The sequence below is a fragment of the Geospiza fortis genome, unplaced genomic scaffold (assembly GCF_000277835.1).
Source record: "Geospiza fortis unplaced genomic scaffold, GeoFor_1.0 scaffold281, whole genome shotgun sequence".
NCBI lineage: Eukaryota > Metazoa > Chordata > Aves > Passeriformes > Thraupidae > Geospiza > Geospiza fortis.
The window spans coordinates 1,831,968-1,857,306 of NW_005054340.1; the positions used below are offsets into that span (position 1 = coordinate 1,831,968).

Here is a 25,339-nt window from a genome sequence, read left to right on the forward strand (position 1 = left end):
TGTAGAGCAGCTGCACTGCATGTGTTACTTTTTTAATGAGTAATTGTAATGACTGAAACTTAAATTGCAGACAGTACATTTTTAATGACAGATTGTTGTGGGTAGCACTTATTTTACCCATGGTGTTTAGTGAAATCTAACAGTTCTTCCCAGTTAGTGAGAACAGATATATTTGACACAAAAACATAATAAGATGAAGACAATAATAGGCATGTTATTGTAGAAATCCAAGAACAGCTCAATAGCTACTGAAAAAGTTGAAAGGAATGATTTTTTTGCACAAGTCTTAAATCATGTGTTAGAATACTTGGACTATTTGAACAGGTGCCTTTTTATTGTTCAGAATCATTTTCAGAAGCATCCTCCTGGCAAATTATCAGAATACTCTCTGAATCCAACTATCTTGTATGAGAAGATTAATCACTACTATACCTGAAAAATTAATGGGGTTGTTGCAGATGAAAAATTCAAGCTCTTAGTTATGTGCCTTTCAGGGTTATATTTTGACATAAAACCTTTGATTATAACAGTCTTTGCAGTTCCTTGCTCACCAATTAGTAGGACAGCCTAGACAAAGACAATATCAAAATACAATGAAACACAAGAGCTGGGAGTCTTGGCAAAGGCTCAACAGTCCCATTTAGCTTTTAAACAGAAGAGAAACTAGAAAAGTTATGTAAAGTGAACTTTTCACAGGAGACATGTAGAAGCAAAATAGTTAACATCTCATAGATTTTTGCAGGCCTGACAAGTTAAAAATATTTGCAGTTAATGGTCATGTCATCCAGCACAATCACACTAACAAGGAAGGGAGTTAATTATTTGAAAAAGGGTTTAATCATCTAGAGACTCAGTATCTGTAAAATTTCAATTGCTTATGTGACACAGTTTTGGTGAAGAATAGCCTAAAGCTACATAAATTCTGTAACTGCCCCATGCTGGCAGAGTTCAATCAGCAGAGTCAGATATGAGCCTCCTGACCCATGCGCTTCTCCCTCTCCCATCAGTACATGAAAATATTGGTTCCATTCTGACTGATCTCAGCTCTAATTACAGTTATTTCCACTGCAGAATGAAAGGGTGAGGGGAAGACAAAGTCTGGAAACAGTAACTATTCAAGAGTTCAAGCATATTTGCATGAAAGTAGTTTCTGGAAACACCATCTTATATCTAAAAACAAAAAACAAAAAACCAAGTTCTTCCTTTTCAATAACATAATATTTCACTGCTAATCCAAAACTTTTGTCATGTGTTCTGTTGGCAGAGCTTTGATATGAACTATAGAAAAAGTACCTTGCCCTGTTTTGCTATGGTTTCAATCAGGAAATCCATCCTCACGTTGTCAACATTAGGCACAAGAATTGAGTCATACTCTGGGGTGCCACAACTGGGATATATATACTCTTCAACACGTGTATTCCAGTGCATCCATGTACCTAATAAGAAAGAAATTAAGTTAATGATTTAGAAATACTAGGCATCATCACTTCCTTTATTTTCCATTCAGGTCACTGATGTGTCTATGCTTCTGTCTAATGTACAGCAATCCCTCTCTGTGTATTCAGACTAAAATTTATAGAATCATATAATCCCTCAAGTTGTATCTAAGAGGCTTACTCCTCTTTCCTACATAAATTTTGACAACAACAAGGATTATATGTTCACTTGACAATTCATCACCACAAAGTCCATGCAGCTTTTTTACCAATATATCCATATTCTGACCTTTCACGGGAAACAGGGAAAAAGCTAAACACAACACCACCAGTAAAGTATAGCCATAAAACAAAACTTTCTAAGGGACATAAAAGAAGATAAGCTATAAAATACTTCTGAATTAATTCTCTGAAAAAAGAACAATTATAAAATAACTTTTAAATTTTACCCCATATCACCCTGCTGAAATACTAACCATCCGATGCCACATAATAATCAAACATTGTATCTTCACTGCCTTCTGGGATACAGGGAAGATCAAGCTTTACTGTTGCATGTTTTCGAATCCAGTATTCCATTTTGCATCTGTCCTCCAGCTCCAGCAATGCTCCTACACTCCACATGAGAGAGAAGATGTACAGCCTTTCCAAGTATTTTGGAGTCAGTTCCCCACCTTGCTCCTGAAGGATTGAGTTAGGTTTTAATTTTCAACAGCCTGAAAACTCTACTTGATAATCATTAGTAACAAGAGGCTAGAAGTCTTCGGTCATATATAAATCTAAAGATGTCTTCAATGATCAGACAGATTCTGATCATCTGACAGAATATTAACTGATAACAAATCACCCAAAAATAAAAAAAGGAAAACTGCAAATGCATGCTCCATATGCTTAATGTAAACCAGTGCTTAACATCAAATCCAAATGTGAGATTGTGCAAGAGGTCACATCCCAGCTATTACTTTCTAAAGAAACAGAAAGCATTCCTTACTAACCTGCATCTCCTTTGACATTCCAAGTCATCAAAGAATCCCTCTCCACAAAACTTTGTTACTTAAAATCATCTACAATATGTTAAGTATATGTAAAAACATTAACACTACCTACCTTAGGTGGGATAAGGCCCTGCAGCATATTAATGCTCTGCATAATGACAAAGGCTTCCAACATCTCAGTCTTGCAATGCAGAGACTGCATGCTGAAGCGGTACAAGTCTGGGAACGATGAAGAATACAGCTGACGTAGAATTTCGGCCTCTTGGAAGGCACATTTTTTCAAAAATCCCTGTTGCAAAGTATAAATTTAGTTCCTAATGCAAGTCTCAGTGAATTCAAGTACAGTAATTCAAAAACTTCAGGAAGTATGGAATGTTGATTTATTGGGGGCAGAATGGGAGAAAGAAGTGGGGGGGAGTTAAGTTTCCTTGTCCATTGGGCAGGGTTTAATTAACAGAAGGTCAAATTTTATCCAAGTATTTATAATTCCTACTGGATGTTAACTATGAAGAGAACTGAAAAGTAAAAACTGTGTTCAACAGCACAAAAATCATTGTTTTCAAACATTTTTAATCACAACAGCTGTGAAAGTTATCCAAAAACTCTGAAAAGAAACCCAACAATATTTATTGAATACAAATTATATTTATTCTACACATTATTTCTAATGGGGATAGAGGATAACCTAAAAGATCTGGCAGGTGTACAAAAAAAATGAGGCTATCAGAGGGGAGGTGTGTTGGTGTGTGTAGTGTTCTTATTGTGTATCTTGGTATCTGTAATGATGGATAAACAAAACCTAAGTAAACTACCCATTTCTTAAAATTATAGAATAGGATTTGTTCTTTGATGCCTTTAATTCAAAGTAGTAACATGATTCTTGGAGTTACCTTGAAGTTTTCTCCCATCTGCAGGGTAAAATACTTCTCACTTACATCCCATAAATTTATTTCCTACATAAAACTCAATCACCAGCAGAAACACTTGTAGATTCTTCCCCAAAACTCAAAACAAAATTTGGAACAAATTGAAATCAAATAAATTTGCTTTAAACATGGATGGTTTTCTCTTGCGGGAGTAGTTAATGCTGGAACAGGCTTCTCAGTGAGCTCCTGGACTCTCCATCTCAGAACTCAACAGGCCACAGACTTCACCAACCTCCTCCAGGCTGACTTGACTAATGTACTCAATATTATCTCTAGAGGTCCTTTCCAAACTCAGCTATATTGTGCTTCTATTATTCTTTCTACTACTTTCATAATACATTGAAATTCTACTCTTACTTCCCAAAGTAAATAAACTTTGAGAGTGATTACAAATAAGGATATATACAAAAAACCTTTCTAGAAATGGGTAGGTGGAAAACAAAGTGATAAAAAGTAAAAGACAGAAGGACTTAAAATAGATATCCAAAATTCACTGATTATTCAAAAAATATTAGGGGTTAGTAGAAAAGCTGATAAAACACTTTTGCTTTGGAGAAGGTTGATGAGTAATGGATCATACCTTTGATCTCTTTGCAAAAACTGCTTAAGAAGCACATCACATGAGAATAGCAACATGAACAGCACATTACACGAGAACAGCAACAAGAACTTGAGAACTATTTCACTAAACTTGGAAGTTGCATATGACATAACAACGCATCCAAGTAGGCAGCTATATTTATTTGTTTGCAAATGGTAAGGATTGAAAACAAAAATATATGCAACAACTTCCTGAGTTACCCATATTTGTTTGTCTTTAATTGTGTTTTAAAGTTCTTCTGAAATATCAATGAATACTACATTTCATTCAGCATGTGAGAATTAGCAAGGTTAACATCTACCCTGACTTCTTGGAATATGAAGTGTATTGCATTACAAAAGAGATTTAAAGGGAAGCATATTGAAAAAGCCATCAAGATATTTTATTTATGATGCAAAACAAAAGAAATGCTATTGGATAAAATTATAAATAACAATAGGCTGAAATTTTATAGCCAATTTTATAATGAGGAAAGAAAGGGAAGTTAGAAAGGTTACTTTACGGTGAAATGAACATAATTTTGTTTATGTAATCCAAATTTTAAAAAAAAAAGTTTGTTTTCTTTAGTCTGTTTCTATCACTAAAACAAGGTTATGGATTAAGGAAAGCTAGTTTCATACAACTCTTCAACACAGCTAAATTTAGCCTGCATCTCACTTTAAAATGAGGAGGTAAATAATGAGTGACAATCCAAAATAAAATTCTTTTCTCTGCAGTTGAATCTTTAGCACAGTTTTAACATCCAAGAAGTGGTTGTCTCCAAACTAGGCAACGCAAGGAGGCAGAGCTGTGAGAACCTAACACCAGTAGGCCCTGTACAGTGTTGTAAGCACAGAAAGGAACAACACAAGTGGAATTTCAGGGGAGCCACTGTCCTAGATGCATAATTTACACTTTCCTGAGTATCCATATTAGTTTTCAAAAAATTTGAAAAGTAAAACTTGGCAGTAACATACATAAGGCACTTGTGTTGACTGCATGTATTTGCATTGGTAAAACTGAAGTTTTACCAGCCAATTTTTTTGGAAACTTGTTAAACACTTTTTTCATAACAAGACTACAAATATTTTGGACTTGGCAAAGGAACTCATCAAACAAATTAGTGATGATCCTCAAGTGTTGCAGAGACCTGTGACTGAACAGAAAATTCCATGTGATTTAATTTCCTTATAAATGGAAAAAGCTTCAGGCACTACTAGAAAAACATAGTATCAGCCATCTGCAGCACATCTTAGCTCTTCATGAGCAGCAAACCTCGAAGTTTGCAACAAGTCAACAGGACATGAGTGTTTCCAAGACAGGAAGGAATATCTGACAACAGTCCCATTCCTTTTCCTCCTATTGGGTTAAGGCCAAACAGGATTCTGGTGCCTTTCCTAGGGGGTCTTGCTGCTCCTCACCTCTTTTCAGGGCATTATACCTGACCTACCATCTCACATCCACAGGTGGAAAAGAAACCTTGTGTCTGTTGCCAGAAATCACAAGTTTACAGCCTTCCTCATCTTGGTAATTTCTGCTCACCAAAACACATCCCCTGGCTTCACTTTTCCTAGAGGAGCTCCACTGCCTCCAGTCCCAAAGAGAGGCACCAGGCACTGCCTGGCACTCAGGGCTTGGACTACAGCATACAGTCTCTTTTGAGTTCTGTCTAGGCTGAAACCTCTAATTTGCCAAGGACACTGGTTCTAGGCAGTGCCACAAGCCAATTTTCCTCTGTTGCCAGACAATTCAGGGATTGGACAAGCAATCTGGTTATAAACAGCAAGCTATATAAAATTTACAAGCATGAGAACCTTCATGGCTTAAAGAAATAAGAAATCTGAGAATGACATAGGGTAATCACTAGAAAAGGCTGACATCTGAAAGTTAATGTGAGGCCAGCTGTATTTTCATAGGATTAAGCTGCATTTTCATAGGACTAGTTAAGCAACGCTAACTAGGTGAGGATTAGTTGCATTTTCCACGGGTATCCTATTTGATTTAGGAAATGAAATGACTGAATGAGACTGTGAGACATTCATCTTAAGAAATATTTTTAAAAACTTGTTCATGTGATACATACTAGAATGGAAGACAGTAAAATTTAGTCTGTTAGCTCATAGTAACTTATAAATTTTTGTCTTTTTAAGTCTGAAAAATGGAAACAAATACACTACAAACTCCTGGATGGTGTTCCAATTTCATAAACAGGAAATCATTCCTATCTTAAAGTCCATATAAAAAGGAAAGTTAAAGCCCATATAAAGGAATTTAATTTGGGATTATAGTGAAATATACCAGATATTACTTGGATTTCAGGGGAAAGTAATTATCTGTATGATCACAACAATCAGTATCTTAGCCATGCAGGAGAAAGTTTTCATTTTTGGTATTAAGAAGACCAACCACATTTATCAAAGCAAAATAATATTAACCGAGCATTCTCAACAAGATGGCAGAGGAAAAAAAAATTAGTACTTATTTTATGTTTTTTAAAGTGTTAATCCTGAGTAGTGTACCTCACTGATAAATTTTTTTAAGGCAATATAGGGCTTAAGGGAAGAAAATGAGAAACCAACTTTTTTTTACTGCTATTGTCTCTATTGTTTTCTTAACAGAAAAGAAAACTGGAATTAAATGCCAAAAGCTTTGATTAAATATATTACTACGGAACATTAGGTAGATTCTTGGGAACTCTCATGTTTCATCTTTACCAAGATTTTTGCTACATGAAAAAAGAAAATGGTATGCTCAAGTCTCAGAATTTGTCATTCACTATATTCTTACAAGCATTCTGTCAAGATTAGGATTTATTTTTACTGAGTTTTGGAAGATGAAAGATGACATATAAAAGAAAAATAAATACTTTATAAATCCCTTTGATATATTTCAATATGTTTATATGCTGGGTTTTGACTCTAAAACACACCTGAAACACGTTCTGTTTTTCTGAATTATTCATTCCATGACAGAGACAGTAACTACAGCCTGGTTCTTCCGATACTTTGCTTCTAGGAATGTTAACAGACAACCAAGTAACAACATCAATTTAAAAATTACATGTTTTGATGCTGCATTGACTTTATTTCTGGTTCTAAATCCCAACTGTAATAAATTTTAAGAAATATCAAGAGAATTTCTATTTTCTTGAGGATTTCAAGCTCCCTGAATCAACTTTACTCTTTTCTCCTCCTTGGTCTGAAGCTGCACTATGGGCTACCAAGTAGTTAGTGTTTTAAAAATTGAGTTTTCGTTCAATTGCATAAAATATTTCTAATTACAAATTTGTCCCAAAGTAAAATTACCATATTCTTAAAAGTGTAATACGTTAGCTATGTTCCTTAAAAAATTTATTCACTCTTGTATAAACTACCATAAACATTGCTATTTTAAATACTGACCTAGAAGTTTATATAGACGAAAAGGTATTTCATAGCAAAAGGCACAAAAATAGGTCCTACAGTAATAAGAGTGAAGTGTTGAAGAAGAACCCAGTAAAACTTTCAATGCAAATACAGACACTTAGCTGTTCTACCTCAAGGATAGGACTCCAGGTGAGAACTGATGAGCTCATGAACACCATCCCATTTCTTGAAACTGTTGCTGGAGAAGCATTATCAATATTATGAGGCTCAAAGACTATTTTGCAATTTGGCGCCATAGGTATCCGATCACCGTTTGCTAGTGTTAGAGTTCTGTTGTCATCCAAGACAGAATTAAGGTTCTCAATCCAAATAGCATCTACTGGACCATCAAGAACTATCCAGATGTGGTCACCTATAAATGCAACATAATGGACAAAAGCACCTATGGATGATGTGCTAGTTTCTTTCAAGGACCAGTTTCTTATTTCTGCAAACAAATTTTTAACTAATTCTGAATTCATGCACGCAGCTACAATCTCAGCTTTTAACACAATTACCATTTTCATCACTCAGTTTCAGCTGGGTACTTCATTTTGTTACCTATTCCTAATAATTATCCATTCTTCAGTATATAAAGTGCCATCATTATAAGTCACCAGTTTTAATACTCAAAAAGAGTCTTTTGGATCCAGTCTTCAAGACAGTAAGAAATTAGGTTTATTTCAAGTTACATGAAATGACATAAAGAAGATAACAACTACAGATTTATTTAAACACAATTCATTTGTTTTCAATGAGTTTTATAAATGTAGAAAAAATATATGAAAGGAACACTTGAAAAATCACTCTTTCAAATAGCATGCACACTGTCATAAGTAAAAGAGGTCCATTGGGGAAGATGCTTGTCATTTGTTCTGTTCCTAAACTTGATCTAGCTTCCTTTTAAGTTTTTTCATTGCTTTCCATTCTCCAATAGAAAGGTATTTTAAAGCCTGCTTCTTTTTCCTAGGAGAGTCTGGGTGTGTTTTCCTTGCCTCACCTGGGTACAGAGCAACAGATCCTAGCTGGAAAGAGATCCCACCTTGGCTCCCTCCTGCCCTCCCCTTAGGGAGCAGGCAGCCCCACCGTGCATTTCTAGACAGCTCCTTAGCCAGAGATGATCCTTTTGCCTTCAGAGTCAGTGTTTACTTTGAAGGCCTAGGTGGCTTGGAGCTTTGCTAGCATTGAACCAAGGAGATATGAAACAGATGATAAACTTTTTATATGAGGGTTTTTATAGCTACAGTTCAGGCATATCAAGCATGAGATAGTCTGGAGTCTGACTCATAAAGAGATATTACAGAACTCTTACAGATTAAATCTGAGGAAGTCATATGGGTGTGCTAATATATATTTCATCTTGAAGGAAAAGATAAAAAAATCAATAGTTAATGCCATGTTACATTCTCAAGGGTGGTACATTTCTAGATTTGAAACAAGCCCACCAAAATTAAATTGAAAAGTATTTTCTATTTTAAAAGTATCTGTATTTCTGAAGAATTCTGTATTTCAGAATTTTTATATTAAATAGTGCAACAAGTGTTAGGATTTTCTTTTACTTTTTCTTCTAAGGCATAATGATAAGATCATATAATAATTTTCAGACACAAAAAAAAAAGGAAGCAATAATCAAGCAAGAATCTGGTAGCATCAAACCCTCAAGGACACTCATTTAGTTAAAATAACAGCCTAAGAATATATGTCAGCATAATTTTAGGCAGAAATTGGCTCCCTAAATAGAATTATCTAGTGCTATTTGAGATGGACTAGGATATGTGAAGGGCTAGCTGTTATGACACAACTGGTTCCTTTTAATATGGCAGCTAGAGAACAGGTAGAAATCCTGACAGCATCAAAAATTTTATCGGACACCACTATTGGGGCTATTGACTTTTACCTTCCACTTTCCTTCCATCTGAGGGCCTAATATACAAAAGAAAGAATTCAGTAAATGCAGTGAAGTAGTATTTGTTACACTACACTGTTTGAACACAAAGCATTTAGAATACAGACTGTAGAAGGGACAGAAATTCTTCCAGCAATTTTCCAATGCTTCCATGTAAGGAAAAAAAACCCCTGTTACCATGCTTTATGAAGTTTGCCTGAAGCTTTTTCTTTTCTAAGGTTTTTTTGTTTTATTTTGAATGGAAGCCTCTTTCATTATACCTGTATTGGGTCTGTCTGAGCTGGAGTTCCTTTCCCCACAGCAGCCCTAAACAGTGCTGTGCTCTGCATTGGTGGCTGGAAAGGTGTTGATAACACACCAGAGTTCTGGGTATTGCTGAGCAGAACTGGCACAGCATCAGCTCTGTCTTTCAATATGCCCCACATCAAGGGGCTGGGGGCGAGCAGGATCCTGGAAAGGGACACAGCCAGGTCAGCTGACCCAAAATATCCAAAGGGAGATTCCATACCATATGACATCTGCTCAAAAAGCTAAGGAAAGGAGGAGGGTGGGGCATCTGTTATTTACAGTGTTTGCTTTCTGGAGCAACCTCTCCGTGTTCTGAAGCCCTGCTTCCTGGGAAGCGGCTGAACATTGCTTGCTGATGCAAAATAGAGAATAAGCCTTCTTTTTCTCTTTGCTTGTGCTCAAGCAAATTTTTGCTTTTACTTTAGTAAACTGCCTTATCGCAACCTGTGAGTTGTTTTCTGTTTATTTTCTCTCCCCTGCCCAGCTGGGCAAAGGAGTTGTAGTGCAACTTGGTGGGGACCTGGAGTCCAGTCAAGGTCAACCCAACCCGATACCTTTCTTTGCTCTTAAAGTTTTTCTCCAGAGGGCTGAAAATATTCCATCTGTCCAATCATTTGTTGCCACATCAAGGCGTCCAAACATTTGTGGAGCAGTTATAGCTTTAGGATTCATCCTCATTTCACGATGAGGCTGTCCACAATCTATGAAGGCAGACCACCAGTTAGTTTTTATATTTCTTTTCAGAGGTAAGAGAACTTTGACAAACTCAAACTCATTACACCCAGATATATGCTTTAATATGCATTCATAATTATAAGAACATCTGTATTTACTTGAAAAACTTCTCTTGCTATACAAAATTCATTAATTGGAGACATGAAAAAAAGTAAAATGAAGTTCTGAAACTTTTGAATATTCAATTCACATTTCAGAGCTTCATTGGGAAAAGCAGCAAGAAAAATTTATTCAAGGTTTATTTTAATATTTTGAAAGCTTATCAAACAATAGTGCTTTAACACATTTGGTTTGGATACATATTTTTAAAACCAATTAATAAATACCAGACAGATGATTGATTGTTTTGCCCTTCTGTGCACTTGCCTACATCTTAGAACAGATAAAATATACAATATTGGCATATTCTTGTGAATTCTCTTACACAGACAAATTCTAACTAGCCATACCACGACCATCTAACCTTTATTTTTTATCTCTTTAGCAACAGCTTAAAAGCTACAATGCTAGACATCTCTAAAAAACCCAATATTAAAACATACCCAAGAGCCAGTAGTAAGATGTTGAAAGAAAGAGCTGAAAAAATTACTTATTTTAAAATAACTTCATTATAATCAGATTTCACTAACATGAAAGATAGAAGCCTGACAGATCACGCATTTTAGCGTTTCATGAGGTTGTGTGAGAAGATCAGCTTTGAAAAAAGTAGTGAGGTGACTTTATCTTGGCTGTAGTTCACATCTCAGTGCTAGGAAAAAAAGATAGGAAGACTATGCAATGCAACTTTGTTCTTTCTGGTTGTTTTCCTAAATGGAACAATCATTTCCCTTGCAATGTAGAGCTTACAGTGTTTCTTAACCACAGCACATCACTGCATGTGTGAGACTTGCTGAACTATTTTTGTACTATTTTTTACCGAAGTTATTCACTTCGAGAAAATCATATAAGCAACTTGTGAAATGGGGTAACACAAGCTTACCTCAAAAGATATGTTTTTCTCCCCAAGCTATGGCCTTTTTTTTTAATAAGATTGAGCAGACATTCTTCAACTGATATTTTTGTTTAGAAATACAAATGACAAAAAAAAAACCCTCACACAGTCTTCAAGCCTCCAGCCAGGACACAAAATTAACACCCTTGAAGACTTTTTCACTGTCTAAACCAGGAACTTATGGTTATAAAACCAGTTATTTTATATTGCAAAGACCCTGTCTTATGCATTGTGTTCAAAAAGACATAAATTCTTCTGATTAGCAAAAGGTTCCAGCATTACCTCAGCAAAACCCAGGAGATGCTTTAATCTGAGCTGCCTGCCTAGACTGTATTCCTCCTTCTTAATCCATCTAGAATAAGAACTTCTGATAAAAGTATGATAATATGGACAAAAGGACATGAAGCATATGGTTTTGAATATCAGATATTTTTAAGCTACTTTAATAATTATTGTCTCAACATACAAACTCATTCTTCCAGTAATATATTCTCACAGTGTACCAATTGAGCCTTTCTGAGAAGAAACAAAGGGGCTTAAAGTTTACAGTGTAACAGTTCAGTAACAGTTTACAATATAAGTACTAACATCACCTGTCATTGCTTTCATTAAGGTGTGGATGCAGGTAGTTTTTCCTGCACCACTAGGTCCTAGGGTCATCAATCCATGCCTTACTCTCTGGGTTTCAAAAAGCTGGATAACTTTCAGTTTCCAAGGAGGATGACAAACAAGGCCAGATTCCTCCACCTAAGAGACAGTGACAGAAAACTAAATTATTATTATTTTAGAGCACAAAATATATTTTGATGCCTTTAGATATAGATAGATAAATAGATAGATACAGATATATCCTCAACAGATTACTACACTCTTTGTAAAGGCTTTGTGTATATTAAAAAAAAACTGTTGGAAAAAGGAGAGATATTTGGTATTCAAATACATATTCAGAAAAATAAGGTAAACCAGCCTCTACGTACATTATAATCCATCTATTAGAAATACCTGTAATATATCTATAATATATATATACATTATATTCTTAAATTGGCCCTACTGAAGTATTACAAACATCTAACGGAAAATTAAATAAAAGAAATGTAATTTTAAGTAAATCTTTTCTCAAATTAATATTCTAATTGTCAGGACTCTAGATAAATAATAAATCCTGGGTTACATAAGGCAAGCTCCTATACATGGATTTTTCAAATTAGACTCCAGTAACCATGAGTCAAGAAAACCACAGGACACTATAATCCCAATTCAGTGACCTGAAGAATAAGCTTAATAATACTGTGCCAGTGGTAAAGATTTGTAGAAAAGCTTAAATAGTAAAATATAGTATTGCCAGCTGGATAGACTACACAAGAAGAATTTTCTTAGATGTCACTTCATGACAATTATACCAGAGCACCACAAATCATGAGACACATCACCTGTTTGTCAATGGCTGCCTCAAGTTCAGGATAGCCTGCTTTATCAAGCTGGATATCTGGAAACAGATCTTCAATTAAACTCAGAAATAAGGGTTCGTCTTCGTCAATCTAGTGAAAATCAGGGAAAACAAAAATCTACACAGATTAAAACCGGCTCTATTTATTTTATCAACTTTAGAAAGAACAATACCTAAGTCCTGAAGGCCTAAAGAAATGCTTGAGAACCTAAGAAACCATCTATATAATCCTCTAGGTGCTAAACATTAGAAGGACGCAGCAGAAGGAGATCATGTGATGCTTCCATTTGTCAAAATGAATCACTAACATGCAGACTGACTTTCTTATAATAGATTTTAGCAAATACATGTAGAAAATTGTCTATTTTATTTAGTGTAAAAAAAAAAAAGATTATCTATCACAGCAACAGAAGAAGGTTGTTAGCTATTTAGAGAGGTGAAATGGTACTCATTACTATGAATAACAGATTCTTTCAAAAGCGTGACTAAATACTTAAGCACAAAGTTTCTAAAGAAGTTACTGCATAGACATCTACTTACTTCTAACATTAGCAAGGAAAAAATTGTGAACGATTCAAGGTTAAGCCCGGGTAGAAAGTCAAGCAACAGAAAGCTCACTCCCTCCTCAGTCCCACACAAGGCACTAACAGAAATTTATCTCCCTCCCAGCTAAAATGTTCCACTCAGAGAATGAAACATTTCCAAGCTAGCTTCAGTTTAAAGGTCACATACAATCTTCTAGAGATCACGTAGCTCCAAAGTGCAGTTTAAATTATTTATCAGGTCCTCAGAACCTACCAGTTTAGACAGGTTCATATCTCTCAGAACACGCATGACAATGGTAGATTCAGTATCTGTGGGATTTGCTCTTTTTGCTGCTCCCAGCGTACGCAGCACTGACAATATATTCCGCAAGCCAAAATCATAATGCACCTAGAAGATAGGTGAAGTTTGGGAAGATTTTCCCCAAGTTAATAGGCATGAAACAGTTCTTATTTGCTATTTAAGACATGGATGAATATATAGGAGAAGTGGTACATGCATTTCAAATGCCTCCAAACACCCATTACCTATTCTTTGGCTGTCTGACTATGGGTAAATTCACTTTTCAAATCTGCTACCATCTATTAAAATCTAAGGTGTGACAGAAAAAATGTCATCATAAGTCATTGAATCAAGACAGGGTTCCCAAGGACTATTGAGAAATACCTTATCAGTATTATTTTGAATTCTCTGCGGCCTTTGGAAAGTGAGAAATATCTGTACAAGCACAGGTAGCACAAACCAAATGCCTCTCAAGCCACTCTGTAGGACCAACAAAGGCTACAATAAAGCTTTTAGTTGCCTCATCCATCACCATTCACTAAAGCTAAAACTTAATAATAAGCAGTGCTCTGCATGAAAGCCCCATCCTTGTACGAACAACCTGCAGCAGGAGTTAATCCAGGACAGCAGAGGGCTGCAAGTGTCTCTTAGCTTATTTAGTGAGCATGAACCTTTCCTTATTCTTCACACAAATATTTTGTGACTTCATAGATAGTTTTTCCCTAAAATAATCAGGTTGCATCATATGAATGTAATCACCTGCTTTGACAGCTGTTCTTCACACAGCTTGTAGAGTGTAAAGAATTTCCTTGCCAACAGAACATTATCAATGAAACCGCAACTGGCCAATTTAACACGAATTATGATCTGACGATCAGGAACCATCATAGCTACTGAACGGAAATTAATCTTCAAGTTTTCAGGAAGTTCTTGCCGTCCAGCATATCCTGGATTCTAGAGAGGAAAAGCAGGTGTTGAAGTTGAGTATACCTTGCACAAAGAGAAGAATCAGCAAAGGAATATGCCATCTTGGTAGTAAAAATAATTCACTGGCTTTAAGTCAAACGTCAAAATTAATTGCCACACAGACTTACCACCCTATTTCTACAGAATTTTTGCCTCTTTTATACCCATGAAATATGAAAAACTCCACCTAAGCATTTCAAATCTGAGTTTGTCTTATAGGTCTTATCTTTACTGGCTACTCCTACCCATATCTTTATGGTAATTTTTCTGTAATTGTAGCAAAAAATCATACTTTGGGAGCCAGAATTTGGCATGTAGAAGCAAGCTGAAATTGGGATTACTTATATTTATGGTGCTGCCTGCAGTTTTTAGTTGCATGTGCTTGATGTTATTGAAACGAGACCCTGTAAACTGTGCTTGTAGCAATGCTCAATGTTCTCAAATTATCAGTGAGTTAGTTCTAAGAACTGAATGATGTAAGAGTTAGCAAGTACACTTCACATACCAAGTTAGACTTGATTATTGTACAATCATCACTGGTATATTAGAAACTTACTGAATACTTACCATAGTAAGAAAGATGCCAAATTCTGGGTTCATTTCTACATTGTCTCCATCAGTAAAAACAAACCTTTTTTTACGTTTCTTCTTACATGTCAACACGATTGCTATTTGCTGTGCAGCTACTGATAGCACGGGTAAATCAATACGATTGAATTCATCAAAGCAACCCCAGGAGCCAGACTGAGCCAGACCTTCAAAGAGAAAAGCAACTAAGCATATAACCATTATGTTTTTAAACCTTTTTTAGTGCAATTCACAAGCCAAAAATTATGTTAATCTATCTCGGGGTGGGGGCAGGGGGGGAAGGGATGGAAGTGTTTATTTTTGAGGGTTGGGAAAAGAACAAAGAGAAGAATTTTAATTCATTTTCAAGTAAGAAAATAAAACCCCACAAAGTCCTTAAGATTTTCTAGCATATTATGTTCTTTGATTTTTTTCTCTTTTTCTTATGTCTTGAATGTTTTTCTGTCCCTCTTTACCCTCTAAAGAAAAATTCCCCCAGTAATTCTATGAAAATGCATCAGGTTGTCAACAGCTTATTGGACATATTAAAATGAACAATACAGTTGCATCAAGAAGCTGGAGGTCAGTCTATTCCAGAACTTTATTTTTCCTTGGATTTTGTGGGAAAAATGAACAAAATCATAGATATAGTCACTTGCAACAATACAATAGTCAAGAACTTTCATTTGGTCTCTAATTTGACATCTGCTATGACTAACAGGTATAAATTTCAGATGCTTAAAAAATGTCATCTGCACCTAACTCCAGTGAGCTCTGCAAGTTGTTTTTAGCATATCTAAAACTACCCATGCATTTCATTTTACTGATAGAAACTTCAATATTTGAATGAGACAAAACACCGAAATCAAAACTCAGCACATCCCACCAGTTCAGCAATAAATTTCATAGCATTTTGTCTTCACAGCAGCAGTTCTCCTTGTGACTTTAAGTCATTTTAAGTGACCTTATCTATCCTTTCATAAATTATGTCATGTTTTCATAGCATTTTTATTTACTGAAGACAGTATTGCAACTGTAATTTATACACATAAAAAGATATTAATTACTTGCATTTATTAAAAGGCTGAAGCCATCTGCCTGTTATGTTTCAATCTTGTTTCATGGAGATGTCCTCTTATCCTTTGAAACTTTCATGTAGTACCTAAAATATCTCAGAATATAAAGGACTGACTTATAAAGGACTTATGAGGATCAACAAGTAGAACTGCTGACTCCACAAAGGTGTATCTAAAATTTAAACCATATATATAAGATCATTTTCTAATTACTATTTGGACACTAACAGGCTTGAGACCTAAATTGCTTCCTTGGAGAGCTTGTTCCAGTGCTTGACCACACTCTCAGTGAATACCTAGCTTGAATCTCACCCCATGCAGCTTCAAGTCGTTCCCCCATATCCTATTATCAGACACCAGAGAGATCAGCACCTCCATCTCCACTGACCCTCACAAGGAAGTTATCAACAGCAATAGGGCACCCCCCTCAGTCTCTCAAAGCCAAATAAACATAGTATACTCTGCTGTTCCTCTTAAGTCATGTCCTCTAGCTCTTTCACCATCTTTTTTGCTGTCATTTGGATACATTCCAGTATTTTTATATGTTGTTGTATTGCTGACTCCAGAACTTCAGAGTACTTGAGATAAGGCCACTCCAAAGCTGAGTACAGTGGAGCAATAACTTTCTCTGCCCAGTTAGTTATACTGTGATTTGTGCACCCCAGAAAACAATTGACTGTTTGGCCAACAGCTTACCTTTGGTCCACATCTTACCTTTGAAGATCCTCCCAAGTCCTCGGAAATCCATCTGGTCTGAACAGTTGAAGACCACTACATATTTTCCAAGGCACCGTCCCATATCTTTCACGGTTTCAGTTTTTCCAGTTCCTGCAGGTCCCACAGGTGCTCCACCCATGTTCATGCCCAAAGCTTGAGCCAGAGTGATGTAACATCTAAAAGGCAACAAACAGTCAGGCTGCAGCAGACAGATTTCTGTACAGTTCTAGAGGAACTTACACAAGGTCTGATTTAAAGGAGAAAAGGGAAGTACTGAAACTTTATTCCACTAATTACAATTTGGATCAGTACAGACAAAATCCCTTCACTCGGTTTCTGACGCAGGGAATATTAACGTTCATTTCATCACACATAAAGTGAAAGAACAGATAATCCTCAATTATCAGCAACCTGAAAGATCACAAGAAAGGAAGAAAGCAGATACAGAGAAGCTGCCTAATCTTAGTTTTAATAGCTTGGATACTGAGTTATTTTGTCCGGAGTAGCTTTGAAACACAGTATACTGTGGAGTACAATAATGAAAGATATCTAACCTTTCCTTTCTTTTCCATCTTTGAAATTTGATCACACAGTGCATCCCATTTTCATAAATGAAACATCTGTGCATAATGCAGCAAAACACCAGCTAATAATTATATATCAAAACTAGCTTTAGCATGTTTTGTATGGAATAGCTAAAAAAAAAACGACAACCAACCAAACAATGCCTTTATTTTACCAATGGTAGGTTGGCATTCTTTGTGCTATTTGAGTTAGATAGGTAGATCTCTCTGTTAATAGGATTGGAATTCTTTCAACATCCTTTTTGATCAAAGATCTCCAAACTACTGCAGCTGAATAAAAATTGCTTTTCCTGTCTATTCTTTCTTAGCTCTTTTCATTAGCTTGTCTGTAAACACCTACTTTTGTCCTGTATCTCTACATATTTTATCTGTTGGATATATCAGATCCTCAGGTATGTTGGCTTCATGTACATAAGAATGAAGGTCACTTACATTATGTATATAGGGACCAGTGCAAGTATGTGGGAGAAAATAAGTCAGACATTATTCACATTAAAAGGCACAGAAACAAAAAATATTTAAGCATTCCATATGAAAGTACTGACTTTGACAAGACTGTGAAGGATAAACTCTGCAGAGATCAATGTGCATCCAACAGGAATGACAAAATTGCTCTTGTAAAAGCTGAGGTTTGGCAGCAAAGAATAAAGGAATAAAATTAGTCTTTTTCACCTGTCTGTAAGAGGTGTTATGACAAGCCTGTCAGTACAGCCCAAGAATTCATTCTGGTATGTGAAGCTCACATCAGTGATCTTAATCACCATTTTATCAGAGTCTTCATTAAAATAAAATCTACATTGTTTCAGCCACTCAAAGTCCGTAGGGCTCTTGATACGCATGCAGCACTAAGAGAGGGAAGACAAGGCTGTGGCATTCATGGTTAACATTTACTTTCACATTTATATTATGCCATCTAAGTACGAGATTCAAAGGCAGTGCTGCAAACATAGTAAAATATAGTGGATAGTGGAGAATCTATCTGGATTTTTACCACAAAAATTGTAATGTATTATTGTTCAATTGCATATTTAGGCAGAGGAACTTCAGACTTTAGACAAGTGTGTCAAAAGTCTAAACACAAATTAACAGTCCATAAGCCTCAAACAAGAGTAGTTTCAGTTTAACCTTAAAATTGCCATTCCTTTTAGTCCTTTCTACCACTCTACTTTTACATGAGTAAAAAGTACATTATGTAATATTTGATTTCACAAACTGCCATGAGAATTGTATGAAACCACATGCATGTTGGGAAAAAAGATATTTCATGGCAGTGTCATGGTGCTGATTCTATCTAAGGAATGCAACAGAACTAAGTCACAGTTGCTCTATTGAATATTAAAACAGAATTTTAAAAAATCATTTAGTTTGTATCTAAAAATTACACTTTACATAAAATGATTATACTAGAAACAAATGATTCTACAATTAAAAGATAAATGCCTGCCTATTAATAATGGACCAAAATTAAGTAATTCTTTTCTTGGACAGCTTAATTTCAGAATCAGGTCCAGGACTTCCCATAGGTAAAAGGGCATGCTAGCTTTAAGTTTGACCAAACTAAATGCTTTCATTTTCCTTATTTTACCATCCTGTGTCAGCATGAGAAGGTGTAAAGTGAATAAAAAAATCCCTAAGTAATAATTATGTATGCTATTGAAACTAGAACAGAGAGAATACCAGATTCAATCTTTTTCCTGCACTCTAGCTCTATATTCATTTTATTTACTTGTAGAAATTCATTATGCAGTCCAGAAAAAGGAAAATTACTTGCAACAAAATGTATGAGGAAAAAGAAGTCCCTAACTGATCATGCTACAAAGGCACTATTAACTTTAGTGGACCAACATGAAACATAAAACTCTGCTACTGCTTGGGGAGAGGAAAACCCACTGAATTACTTAAAAGTAATTAAGTCTTGGTTGAAGCAGCATCTGCACTTTTATAATATTTCAGGACACATAATCATTAGAGTAATGAAATTAAATGTTTATCTTATGAGGCAGGAGTTCATAGGTATCATAGTATTTTCTTATCATTTCACATTGTACTATGTGGAAAACTCCTTGTAATTAATTGTTAATTTTTTAATACTTACAAGACCATCAAAAATGTCTCTCTGATGCACATGAATAGTGATTAATGTCTCATATTTAACTCGCTCAAATGGACTAAGGTCTTTTGTTGTCATATCTATCAACATGTTCAGAAGATCCAGGAAAAACTGGTTTGTCTTACGCATAACTTTTTTATCCTGCTTGGCAAGAGTCAAAGCCTCTTCTGAGTCTCTTGTCCAAATCATTTGGATCCCCAATAACCCAACCTTAGGAAACACAGAAGTATATGCTTCATAATCTTTTCTCTTTCACCTAAAATGTACATTCACAGACACAGAAAAACTAAAGAAATTTTTCTCCTACTATATGTATAAAATTACTTTCCATGCATTCATACAGAGTGTGTCCAGCTGCCTTCATAAATGCATAGTTAAGCCTGTACTCTAGTCTTGTAGATACTGCCTACAATGCATTGCTTAGAGAACTGCTCAGTATAAATTACAGTATATATAAAAATACCGTATGTAACAAATACACTTTATATAAATAATAACTAGCCAGTGAATAATTACTGCTTCAATTTGAAATATTTCAAATTGAATTATGTGAATGAATTCACAAAGTCTTTATTCCATCTCCAAAATTCCTGATCACAAGGGAAGCTTCTACTAAAAATAATTTCCTCTCAACAACACCTTCAGTTTCAAATTTTTAGCAATATATAGCATTATCCTGAATATATGAGCAAACATACAATTTTAGTACTTTTCCTCCAGCAGCCAAGTATTAAGCTTGTAGAAAATAGCGTTAACTTCATTATGTTAACTTATTGCATTCAGCTTCCTTTTTAAATGAGAACTTTAGGGTAAATGATCTTCTTTTGGGTTCAGCTATGTGAAGCTGAAACTTAAAAGACTGAGATGATTCAAATAAAATTAAATGCTAGTTTTTTATTTAACACTGGCTGCAACTTTGAATGCAAAGACAAGAAGAAAACTTGATAATTATCTGGGAATATTTTTTAATTATTTTATTTAAATAATTATTTTAATTTTTAAATAATTATAATAATATGTAGTTAATCATTATACTAATTTAATAATTATATTACCTGGGCTGGATAAGTAGAAAGAAATTCAGTCATCTCGAAACTTGTTTCCTGGATGTCCATAGCTGCCTGGCGAATAACTTGATGCAGTGATAGCTGGGATTCCTTCAACAGAGAGCTGAGCCAAACCTCCACATTACCTTCAGCCATTACAGGTCTAGTCAGCTCCACAGTCTCACCCTCTCGTGAACTAATTGACAATATACGATCATATACCTAGTAAAAGAAAAAAGATCTTGTGTTTATAGATTTATTTATCTTTACAATAATTCATATTTTCCTGCAATCACTCTATTACACTGATTTAAGTAACTAATAAATTATATCAACTTGGTCAATGAAATGTAAAGACTATTAAATCATTATTTTGCTATGCAGAAAGGCTTTAAACAAAACACTGTCATGAACAAGGAGACAAAACCTAATATATTGACAATTCCTGAATCTCACTAAAGTTTCAGTGGCAATCCTGTGCCATGTGCTCTAGAATGACTCTGCTTGAGCAGAGGCTGGACCAGACCACCCATTGTGGTCCCTTCCAAACTAACCCATTTTGTGATTCTGTAACAATATCCACTTTCCAGTCACAATAAAGAAAGCCTTCCCCCATTATTGGTGGGTCAACGCCCTAACAATATTTACAACCTTAGAATCAAAAATAATGAAAACAGAAAAGTTAAGGAACATGGACAATCAAAGGAATTTCAAAAGCATGGGGAGGTAATTAGTTTTTAAGAAAATGCATACATAAGGAGAAAATGTTGCTATGGGTTCTTGTAAAAGGTGTAAGAAAAGTGTTCTTAAAACACTGTGTGTGAAGGCACAGTAAGCGCAGGTCAGAAACAGGCGAGATAGTATATACGCTTTTTCTTACAATCAAAACATGAATGGAGAAATACAAATACAGGCAATGTAAAGATACAAATAAGCTTGTAAAGACTCAAAAGCTTATTTGAGAGGAAGCCACAGAAAAAAGTTCAGTACATGGGTGGATTTTTCTGAAATTTAAGCACTGCTGTAAATTTTTGTTACATGAAGTTTTACTACATCATAAATGAGGATATGAAACAAATCTTAAATGAAGAAAGCCTCCTCAGCATCAAATAGTTGGTGAATAAAGTAAAACAGCAGAATGCCTTATGCAACCAAGTAGCTCTCTAATTTAGCAAGTATGACACATTGTTAATGTGAAGGAATGTAACACTGAGGTGCGTGCAGCACATACCCTTTCATGGAACCTGATGGTTTTAATGTTGTCAAACACGTTCAGCAGATGTGCCTGTATATTGTGAGAGTTGGATGCCTGGCCAAGAATTTCTAAGAGAGCAGGATCTGACACAAAGAAGAATCGTGGAAATAGCAAGCGCTTTTTCTCCAGGTACCTGCATTTTTAAAAAATTGATAGAGAAGCCAGGAGGGGGTAGATGGTAAGTGATTTGGGTTGATTTCTACATCCTTTCCTCTTTAAAAGTGGTATTTCTCACAATTTATTATACAATTGTTAGCTGTAACAATGACAATTTTTATCCATCATACATTCATGTTAAGCATCTGCTTTAAAGCTACTCTCTTATTATCAGAAATCATTTCATGCAAAACTTTTATTATTTGCTATAATCTAAACACCAGTAAAAAGAAAAGAAACTAAACTGAAATAAAATATTTTTACATTAACTCTTTTACTTGCTATTTATATCTCTCAAGCTGAATGTCTCCCAGATCTGTGAAAGGTGTGAATGGGACACACAAATCTAGATCACCTTCAGGATTGAAACTAGGCTGAAACCAGCTTTGGTTTCAACAGAGATAGACAGTGGGTGACACCTTAGCCACAAATCAAATACTTATCCATGAGTTAGTTTCTTTGGAGATGTTTTATTATCCTGAACTTGTTTGCTCAGTTCAACTGCATTCACAGTAGAATAAGAACAAGATCTTTTCAAAGTTCATGGGACAGTACTTGAGCAATTGGTCTTTCCCCAGTTACACAATGCACAACCATCTGGCCAAGAACATGGTCTCATAGTAATCTTACCCTGTGAGTGATTTCTGACAGATTTCAAGCTGCTCCAGTAAGTGTGGCAATAACTGTCCCATTGTTTCATCTCCAACACAGCACTGAACAACATTGGGCATTTCATGAGCTCGGGTCATGATCCTTACCCAGGATTTATCAATGTTAGAGAAACGCTTTGCTTCCTGTTGAAACATGACAGTGAATGTGGAATGGAAGAAATGGAGGAAGGAAGAGAGAAGAGGGAAAAGGCACCTGCTTCCAGAACCAGCACCCAGTAATCTCAACAGCAATCTTCTGACTAGTAATCACATGTCTTCTAGAAATATTTCAGCTTAGACACAATTCTTTCAGGTTACACAATAGAGCTTATTTTATACTTGGCTGTCAAGCCTGCTATGTGCTTTCTCTTACATTTCTAGAGAAAAAGACAGAAAACTCATTATACTTGAATTGGAGCATCAAAGCTGAAGATTTTTTTTTTCTAAAACTAAAGTTCATTTTTAATTTGAAAAGCCATGCAGGAAAGTTTAAGATAAGGATTCCTAGGTACTACTATGCTAGTGGTAGATACTACTACAGAAGGCTACTACTAGGCACAACGTTTAAATACATATTAGTTAACAGCTTTGCAATCTAGAAATCAAAAGATCAAACAGATCACATGATTTTCTTATACTTTCTCACACCATGTCTTCCATTAGCACTGTTTACCTAATTTCCTAGCAAGATCAGTTTTGTTAAATACTAAAAGAAATTAAATTTATGTTACTGCATCAATGACATCACAGTACAGTTTTATTCTTAAAGTGTTGATAAGAAAACTGAAAAAAGGCATGGCTAGAAACCTTTGGAAGCTGCCTTGCTATATCACCAGCAATAAAAACAGCTTCTAAATAAATCCACAAGTTCTGCACAGTCAGCCAGTTCTCAATTATATCCGTTGTGTTGGAAAGATAGTGCACCCACTTCTGAATCTGTGTCTTGAATGGTGTATTGTATCTACAATTAAAAAAAAAAAGAGAGAGAGGCATTTCTTTATTTCAAGAAAAAAATAAGAATCTTGAAAAGCAGCATACAGGTCACTGGATGAGAACTAGTTTTTATGCTTAAAATTTTTCAATTGAAAGTATAAAAACTTAATTCAGCTAGTTGGCAGCTCTAAATCAAATCAGCTCCAACTTGCTACTGTGTACACCAGGTGCATAGCACAGCGCTGATCCAACAGGAGTAGGGTGGGACTTCAATTTCACTCTAAGATAAAGGGGCTACTCAACATCCTGAAAGCTGTAAACTCAGAATTCCTGAACTCTCCTAAACTCCTGCTTTTGAGCATCTGCCTGATGATCAGGTTCTGTGCTCCTTATTTATCTGTGTCATTTGGCATGTGAAACCAAACAAACTGAAGCTCACTTCAATTGAGATTTTCAGCACCTTTGGCATGAGGCAACAACCTATCACAGGGGCAGAGCAGCAGTGCCTCTCACACCCATAGTATGCCTGCCATAGCCAGGCAGTGTTCTCTCTTATGTCCTCACTTTTATAATAAAAGTGCCTTTTATTAACATCTTTATCTCTCCCCCCATTTCCTTGCCCCCTTTCCTGTTACCTGTTACTCATGAGAGAACCAAGAATCATCAAGCTGTCCTCCAGGGTAGCAATTGTTTCTGATGTGCTGTCACCTCTTAAAAGAAGCTCCCCACGAGTTTTAAAGTTTGCAAAGTTAAGCATCTTGTTATCCCATTCAGCTATCACTTGTTTTAACTTCTGCTCAATGTCTCTCTCCTTCACAGCACAGGTGCAGATATCCTTTTAAATAAACAGGATATCAAAACAAGATATGAATCCTTCAAGTCCCTGGTATATGAACCTAGCTCTTATTTCCTTTAACACTAGGTAACATTAGGCTCATGAGCAACTATTTAGTGGAAAGGTCTACAGATATACAAACAATATAGCTAATAATCTGTATACCACATCACAATGTCACAAAGCAAGGTACCCTTATAAATGGCATGACTTATAAAAAAAGAAGTTGACACCATGATATATTTGCGTCATAATTTCATACAAAAACCTGAAGCGATAGTCCATGTCTCTGTTCTTTCTACAAAAATGTTTTCATTTCCTTCTTGCTTCTGATACTCCTATACTATACAAGCAGATTGTTGGTTCCATGTTTCCATATTTCTTCCCTCACAATACCTCTATTTCCTCTTTATATCTTAATAGTGGAGCTTCCATTATATTCCTCAGTTTGAATGTTTCACTCTCCACATCAAGTCTGTGTTCAGTGAGATCCATAATCTGCTTCCAGTGCCGAGGCATCATTGCTTTACTTGACATGTGCTCAAGCAATGGGCAACATTCACTGAAGTCCTCTATGGTCTTCTTTAGGTCAAGGAAAGGCTGCCATTCCTTTACAGCACGAGGGAGTTTACGGCATCTACATGGAGATAAAGCAAGCCTTTTCAGAAAGTTTCAAATACTCTTTCTTTAAAGCCACAGTATATGGTTTCAACAGCAGAACATATACCTTCCAAACTCAAGTTACCTTTAATTTGGAGATTCAGTATGTGTTTCTCCATGTGAGAAAATCTGTTTCCAGTCTATTTCAATAACTGATAGCTAGGAAGAGAGCTACAGCCTCCCCTTAAGGAGTGTAGCTGCATAATTTTAATAACTCTGTGCAAGCGATCTTCAAAATCAGTTGAAAT

At 35.6% G+C, this 25,339-nt stretch overlaps 1 protein-coding gene across 1 annotated transcript in view; it reads right to left on the minus strand.

The window, feature by feature from the left end:
• Positions 1 to 25,339, minus strand: part of DNAH5 (dynein axonemal heavy chain 5) — a 115,845-nt gene that overhangs the window by 47,509 nt on the left and 42,997 nt on the right. Inside the window, 20 exon segments of the mRNA XM_005431686.1 lie at positions 433 to 567; positions 1,294 to 1,436; positions 1,913 to 2,117; positions 2,544 to 2,720; positions 7,473 to 7,714; positions 10,090 to 10,236; positions 11,855 to 12,008; positions 12,695 to 12,802; positions 13,510 to 13,644; positions 14,296 to 14,490; positions 15,070 to 15,257; positions 16,860 to 17,038; positions 18,119 to 18,291; positions 19,542 to 19,766; positions 20,612 to 20,824; positions 21,834 to 21,990; positions 22,644 to 22,807; positions 23,471 to 23,624; positions 24,232 to 24,431; positions 24,828 to 25,068. Of these exon segments, the coding sequence (XP_005431743.1) occupies positions 433 to 567; positions 1,294 to 1,436; positions 1,913 to 2,117; positions 2,544 to 2,720; positions 7,473 to 7,714; positions 10,090 to 10,236; positions 11,855 to 12,008; positions 12,695 to 12,802; positions 13,510 to 13,644; positions 14,296 to 14,490; positions 15,070 to 15,257; positions 16,860 to 17,038; positions 18,119 to 18,291; positions 19,542 to 19,766; positions 20,612 to 20,824; positions 21,834 to 21,990; positions 22,644 to 22,807; positions 23,471 to 23,624; positions 24,232 to 24,431; positions 24,828 to 25,068 (3,535 nt within the window).